This window comes from Theropithecus gelada, chromosome 14 (genome assembly GCF_003255815.1).
Source record: "Theropithecus gelada isolate Dixy chromosome 14, Tgel_1.0, whole genome shotgun sequence".
NCBI lineage: Eukaryota > Metazoa > Chordata > Mammalia > Primates > Cercopithecidae > Theropithecus > Theropithecus gelada.
This window is the reverse complement of record NC_037682.1, coordinates 15175946-15183967: the sequence shown is the minus strand read 5'-3', so window position 1 is coordinate 15183967 and position 8022 is coordinate 15175946. Positions and strand designations below refer to the sequence as shown.

General features: G+C 35.6%; 1 protein-coding gene across 1 annotated transcript; it reads right to left on the bottom strand.

The window, feature by feature from the left end:
• Positions 1-551: 551 nt before the first annotated feature.
• LOC112606977 (olfactory receptor 5B12-like) lies at positions 552-1466 on the bottom strand. Its single transcript, XM_025357959.1, is given in 1 exon segment — positions 552-1466. A coding segment is annotated over 1 exon segment (915 nt).
• Positions 1467-8022: the final 6556 nt, after the last annotated feature.

Here is an 8022-nt window from a genome sequence, read left to right as displayed (position 1 = left end):
TGAGAGGACCTAATGTTTCATTTGTGACTGATCTTGAGGCTCTGCACAAAAAGGACATGAAGATTAAAGGTAGAATTTAAACTGCTGGAGCACTGAAAACATGCTCCAGCACACACGTGCAAAGCTCATGCATAAGGCTTCAGAGAATTAACCATTTAAAGCACTTAAAAAACTCTGTCCAATTGTTAGTTGACCGCTAACTAACTGAGTAGAAATTTCAGTGGCCACACACAACAAGAAATGCAGAATTAACATAAGTAACTCAGGAAAATCACTAAACAAACAAAAGTACCACCAACAAAAACAAAGCCTAGATGGGAGGAGAGAGATGCTTTTTAGAATGCGCTATATTTTTATTATTTAAAATATCCAGGATTTAACAAAAAAAGTGTCACTTAAAAATGAGGAAAGCATGGCCAATTCATATGTTTAAGAAAACAGTCAATAGAAACTGTCCATAAGGAAACCCAAATATTGGACTTAGTAGACAAAGATTAATATGAGGTGGAGGAAATTATCTTATTGTGAATTCTTTATAATTAAAATATGAATCATACAGAGGACTTTGCCTTCCCTACAGTCTTTTTAAAGGCACTCTTAACCTCTTTGTTTCTCAGGCTGTAGACCAGTGGATTCAACATGGGAATGACTATGGCATAGAACACAGATGCCATTTTGTCCATGCCCATGAAATGGCTGGAGCTAGGTCATAAGTACATAAAGATGCCTGTCCCATAAAAGATGGAAACTGCAGTAAGATGGGAAGCACAGGTGGAAAAGGCCTTCTGGTGTCCTTCAGATGAGTGCATCTTCAGGATGGTGATAAATATAAATAAGTAGGAGATCAAGATTACCAGGATAGAAAAGAAGTCATTGAATCCCACCACAAAAAAAATAACCATCTCAATGATGTAGTTGTCTGAACATGAGACAGCCAAGAGAGGAGAAGCATCACAGAAAAAGTGTTCAACTACATTGGATCTGCAGAAGGAGAGCCTGAAAGTGTTCCCAGTATGAATGGATGCATTCAGGAAACCACAGACATAGGAGCCTATGGCCAGGCAAGCACATACATTTGTTGTCATGGTGGTGGTGTAATAAACTGCATAGCGGTCATAGGCCATTGACGCCAGGAGGGAATTTTCTACAGTGATAAAGGCTACAAAGAAGAATTGTGTGGCACAAGCATTGTATAATATGAATTTGTCTCCTGTGAGGAACCCCACCATCACCTTGGGAGTGACAGCTGAGGAATAACCAAAGTCCACTAGGGAGACGTTACTGAGGAAGAAGTACATGGGGGTATGGAGACAGGAGGCCAATATAATCAATTCAATCATCCCCAGGTTCCCAACCAGAGTGATGAGGTAGACAAAAAGGAAGACTATGAAGAGTGGGATCTGCTGTTCTGGGTCATCAGTTAATCCCACAAGAATGAACTCAGTCACCTCTGTGTTGTTCTCCATTGGGAATGATGTAGCTGCCCTGCAGAAATGAAAAGACAGAATCAGAATGATAAATGGAGGGAGGACTACTGAGATCAGTCACTATGCCCGTTTTGTGCTTTATTCCAGTATTTTAATTACTTGTTTCCAGCAGTCCTGGATCTAAAACATGCCCATGACAACAAAATGCAATTTTAAATTACAATAATTCATAGAGCATTCTTAATAAAATGATTTTGGAGATAATCCATCCCAAACTCCTAATTTCATAGATTACTGAACTAAGGTACACAAAAGGAAAGATTCATACAAAATCACAAGACTAATTAATTGGAACAGGCAAAACATAAACCAAATCACTTTGAATTAAAGCCTTCACTTTTTATCATAAAGAAAAATTCCTTTAAATCTTTTACATTCAACCTAAACTGGACAGAAGATAGTAATTTATTTAATTGACAAACTGACTGCCTGATGGAGTAATTAAATCTATCATTGTAAGTCAATGTGAAGAATGGAATAGCATGAAATTAGGAATCAAATATACTTACCAGTTTTCTTGGCTTCACGCAAATAACCTACATTTCTAGATCTCAGTTAAATGATAATAACTGCATCCACAAATGTTTATAACCTCTTCCAACCCTTAAAAAATCTTCAAAGAGTTAAAAAGGAACATGACTATTCAGTAATACCAACCAATCAGATGAATAAATAAATGGTCAAAGTGACTCTGGTTCTGGGGCTGCTCCTTCTAATATGAAGCCAAATGGAATCATATAGGTACTCGATCAGTTGAAAAGTGGGAACCAGAAGGTAATTATATGGTCATGGAGCTCTCAGGGGACACATACTCTATGAGGGCTACAAAACACTTTATCTCACATACCTGGAAATCAGGTGATTAAAGAATCTGTGGGGATCCAGCTCTGCTTGTTGTGGGAGATCATGAATGTATTTATGTTACTTTCAGTTATTCTCTTGGGTAATGCACAAATTAAGCCACAGCATGTCCTTCAAGACTGTGATTTGACATAAATACTAAGAGACAGAGACACACATTTTATCATTAAATAAGGGATGTGGACTTGAGGGATTAGTGTTTCTTTTAATTCGCCTTAAATGTTTGAACCATTGAGAAGAAATATTAATTCATCAACTGTTTATTTATTGCAAGTGGATTTTAGCCATAGTGATGAGATTTAAGAACACAGACCCATGCAAAATAAACATCATTCTTGTGCCCATGGTGTTTAAATCTAATGGAGAAGATAGACAGTAAGCAAATAAACTCCCTAAGAAACATGCATAAATATGCATATATACATATATAAATACATATGTACATATGGAATAAGCATATAACTATACATAAAAATGAGATAAAAAATAAATCTACTTTATATTGTTTGGTCAGAATGTTTTCTCTGGAAAATTAAGATTTCAGCCAAGTTTAAAAATGACAAAGAACCAGTATGGAAAAGATCAATTCCAAACAAAATGAAATATATGTGGTAAAGGACCCAAGTTTCAAGAAAGTTAACAGAATCTAAAAGAAGCCAGAATGTTTTCTTCATAACTAGACTTCTTCCTTGTCAATTTCTGTTTCAGCATCCTCCACCAAAGAAACCTTGACAAACAAAATAAACAGAGTGACACATAAACAAGATGGCAGAATAGGAGATATAATCCTCTTCCCCTCACACAAAAAATCAACCAATAATTATCCATGAATGATAATAGCCTTAGTAGGACTCAAGGGACCATTTAAAAACCTGTAGCAACATAGTGAAACAAAAAAGGTGGGAGAGGAATAACCACATAGAAAAGACTGTTGGAGATTTGTATATACCTGAGATGCTAGAGATGTCTAGGAACAAAGAAAAGCAGGTTCCAGCATTATCAACCATGTTATGAGTGCTACCATTGTTCCCAGCAACCTGCTGTACAGAGAACACTGCCATCTTTCACTACCAAGATAATCAACAGCCATCCCCACCATGGAGCCCCAGAAAATGAAACACTGCTGCACCAATGCTTCCAGAAGGGGCAACTGTTTTGTTGCCCCATGGCCAAAGCCACCATTCTTTCCAACTTTGCACCTGCCTCAAACACGGGAGCCACTACTGTTATAGGTTAGCCACACCCCAAACCTTAGAGCCCCAGTTACTGTGTGTGCATACACACTGCATGCACTAAGTCCACTACAATATTGACCAGCCTGAGGCCCAGAGTCCAGAGCCACTGTAGCTTTGAGCAAACCTACACTCTGGACCCTAGAGCCACTATATCTCTGCACATGCATGGACTTTGGCCCCCAGCTTCTCAGCTGCTTCACAAGCATCTGTGCCCCACACAGAGTTATCAAGGCAGCAGTGGGGCATCTACAACCAAGGCATTCATGTCATCAGCACTTCAGACTCCAGAGTGATTTTGCCTCTGTGCATGGCCACGCTTTGTATCAAAGGATACAAAATTTCTGTTAGAAAGGAGGAATAGATTCATAAAACCTACTGTACAACATGATCCATATATTTAAAAACAAGATACTGTGTTCTTGAAAAATGTTAAAAGGATAGAGTCTAAATGTTCTCACCCTCAAAATGATAACTTTTTGAGGTAATGCGTATGTTAATTAGCTAGCTTTAGCCATTCTAGAATGTATATATATTTCAAAAAATTATGTTGTACACAATAAATATGTATTATTTAGTCAACCAATTAAAAATAAGTTAAAAATATTTTCACTGAATACTCATAAGTGTACAAAATGAAAACTTTATTAAATTATCTAAAGTTATGCTTAGGGAGAAATTCCTAGAAAAAAATAAAGACTGAAAATCAATTATTTCAGCATCCAGATCAAGAAGATAAAAAAGAAGAGAAAATTAAACTAAAGGTAATAGAAGAAAAGAATAAAAGTTAAATTGTATACTAATGAAATAATAAAAATCATATAACTTCTAAAAACCAAAGTCAAAAGTTGATATTTTAAAAATACTAATTAAGTTTATTAATCCCTAATAAAACTTATCAATAAATAGAAAAGGCACAAATTACCAATATCTGGAATGAAAAAGGTATTATTAAAAATTTAATCTGAGACTGTTATGAATTACTTAAAGCCACCAATTTTTTAATGTATATAAAATTTACAAATTCCTAGAAGAAAACGTACTAAAACTAACACAAGAATCAAGAAAAAATTTAACAGTCTTCTATTTATATAGAAAACTTAGATCTAAGTATAGATTTATTTATTTATTTATTTATTTATTTATTTATTTATTTATTTATTTNTAAGTATAGATTTATTTATTTATTTATTTATTTATTTATTTATTTATTTATTTATTTTTGGGGGATGGAGTCTTGCTCTGTCTCCCAGGCTGGAGTGCAGTGGTGCGATCTCGGCTCACTGCAAGCTCTGCCTCCTGGGTTCACGCCATTCTCCTGCTTCAGCCTCCTGAGTAACTGGGACTACAGGTGCCCGCCACCACACCTGGCCAATTTTTTTGTATTTTTAGTAGAGACCGGGTTTCACTGTGTTAGCCAGGATGGTTTCGATCTCCTGACCTCATGATCCACCCGCCTTGGCCTCCCAAAGTGCTGGGATTACAGGTGTCAGCCACTGTACCCGGCCTAAGTATAAAAATTTTTTAAACCTTCTCTCTAAGATAAAAAGATACCCCAAGGCACATATATTTTCAATGATGAAACCTAGTCATTTCATTTAAAAATAATACCAAAATTACCAAGGCCTGGCAAAAAATAGAAAAAGAAGAAAACTTTTCAAGTTATTTTTTTAGGTCAACATAGTGTTTACATTCTGAGATAATTTAAAGACAAAATATTAACATTAATAAGTGAATTTAACAAGGACAGTGGTTACAGGATCAATATACTAACGTAATTATATTTCTATATACCAACAACAAATAGAAAATAAAATAAATAAACAGCACCTCACACTGGCATCAAAATGACCGAATATATATAAATAAATCTCAAAAATGTAGTTGTACAAGACTTCTGCACAAAAAAGCTACAAAACGTTACTGACAGAAAATAAAGAGGCTATGGTAGATGGAAGGATATACCATATTCATGGATCAAAAGATCTAATATTGTGAGTTTAAAAAGAAGAAGTCCTTTCTCCCAATATTAATCTACCGATGCGGTGCAATCCAAATTTTAACATGTATTTTACAAATTGATTCTAAAATTTATATGAAAATATAAAGAAAAAATACTCAAGATAACTTTGAAAAAATAAAGAAGGCTGAAAGAACTATACAACCATATATCAAAACTTTCTATAAAGCAAAAACATTATTGTGTGTTGACACAAGAAGTATATAGAACAATTAAACAGAATGGAGAATCTGGACACAGAATGACTAATGTGCAGTAACCCAATTAATGAAAAATACATCTCCTAAGGACACCTCATCAGTTACAGTTCCCACTCTAAAATCCAGACAAAAAATGAGAGCTTTATTGCAGTGACTGTGGTTCTGAAAGTCAGCTAATCAAAAGTTTATCTCTGTAAAGTTTACAGTTACTGGTGTAAACTTAAAAAGTGTTCTTACACTTTTACAGTTTAATGACAACCCAATTCCAAACACTCTGACTTCAGAAAGCCTATTAAATTCTGGATTCAAAAATTATTTTCAAAAGGGAGAAGTTACTCATTTTAAAATTTATTTTGGAATGTTGATCTATTAGCTGGAGCAATAGCAACCATTTTGAACAATAGGATGAAAAACACACTTAAAGCTGTAGGGCAGAGACCTAAAAAGAAATTCAGTCCTTAATTTTTTCTTGAAGATGCCATATATTCTGTCACCAACTGGTGTACTTCAATCCTGGAGTTAGTGCAGATCCAATCTGGAGTTAGTACAGATACCACAAGTTAAGGGCTCAATCCTCCACAAGACTGCCCTCACTTCAGATGCCAGAGGCACTTCAGGTCACCCCAGATCACTCACACTTTTGACTGGCTATAAATTCCAGGGTTTCCACAACCCTCTAAAGTTTAATAATTCACTAGAATGACTCATGGAACTCAAGAAAGTACTGTGCTTAAAATTACAGTTTTATTATAGAGAATATAGATCAGGACGAGCCAAAGGAAAAGATACGAAGTGTGAGGTCTGAGATGGTTCCAAACATAGAGCTTCTTCTCATGGCACACTCCAGCACATGAGTGTGTTCACCAACCAGGGTGCTCAACTGAGCTTTGGCATCCTAAGTTTTTATTGAGGTTTTATGGTATAGGCACAATTGATTATATTTCAGCCACACAATTAAGCTCAATTTCCAGTCCCACTTCTCTCACTGGAGGCAGTCTGGCTCAAGGCCCTAACCTTCTAATCACATGGGTGGTCTTTCTGGTGACCAGCCCTCATCTTCAATTACCTCATTAACATAAAGTGAAATGGATCCAAAGGGCTCATGAATAACAAAGACACTCTTATCATTTGGGAAATTCAAAGGGTTTCGGATACTCCATGCCAGAAACCCAAGATAAAGACCAGACAGATCAGACTTTCTTCTATGTAAAAGAGAAATAATCTTATCTTACTTAAACCACTAGCATTTTCATTGCTATTAAACAAAATCCAATCCTAGCTGAAAAATTGTACACCAGTATTACTGAGCTAATGGAAACAGTATTAGAGGTGGAGTAGAATGACTTAGTTTGAAGACTTAGCTCCACTGCTAACTGCATAATTTCAAAAGTATTGCTTCATTTGAAAACATTAGCAACACCTGAAATATGTTTTGTGACAGAATTTCAAAATCAAACATCTGAAAATCCAGTGGCGAAGGGAAGCAACTTACACTATTGCAACCCACTGATGTATGATACTACATATAAGTGAAAAAAAAGTGAAATGTAATAGTCCTGATCCTAAAGAAGTGAGGCACTAGAAACAAGCTTCCTGTTTCTAGTACCTCGGAACTTATCTTTCAAAGTACCTCAGAACTTTACATTACTACTTATGTTGGACTAGAAACCCTGTCCAATATTCATTTAAACATGAAGAATGTTTATAATTAATCTAGAGTAGAAAAAGTGGGGAATGTATGGTCCCAGGATTTTGCACATACATCGGCAAGGGTGTGTGTCTGGGGGGGTATATGTGGCATGTGTCACTTTTCCACATACCAACTTTTCAGGAATGATCATTTTGAGTCCCATATTTAATGTTACCACAGAGTTTTCCACAAATACAGAGCCTCTTGTGAATGCTGGCTCTTTTTGTTTCTCTGCCTTTTCTGTAATATCATTGTTAATGCTCTATTCTTTGATTTGTTTCCTGAGCGTTGTTATGCTTCACGACTTAATAGATACTATGTATATATTCCCTTTAGGTATCACATATTTGGTAATATAAACCAACTGGTTTTTAATTGTAAAAAAATGACTGGATGACTTCTGCCTCGCCTTAAGATATGCTAAGTAAATCCAACACTTTTTTTATTGTTGTTTTTGTTTTGTTTTGTGTTGTTTTTGTTTTTGTTTTAGACAGAATCTTGCTCTGTCACCCGGCTGGAGTGCAATGGCACA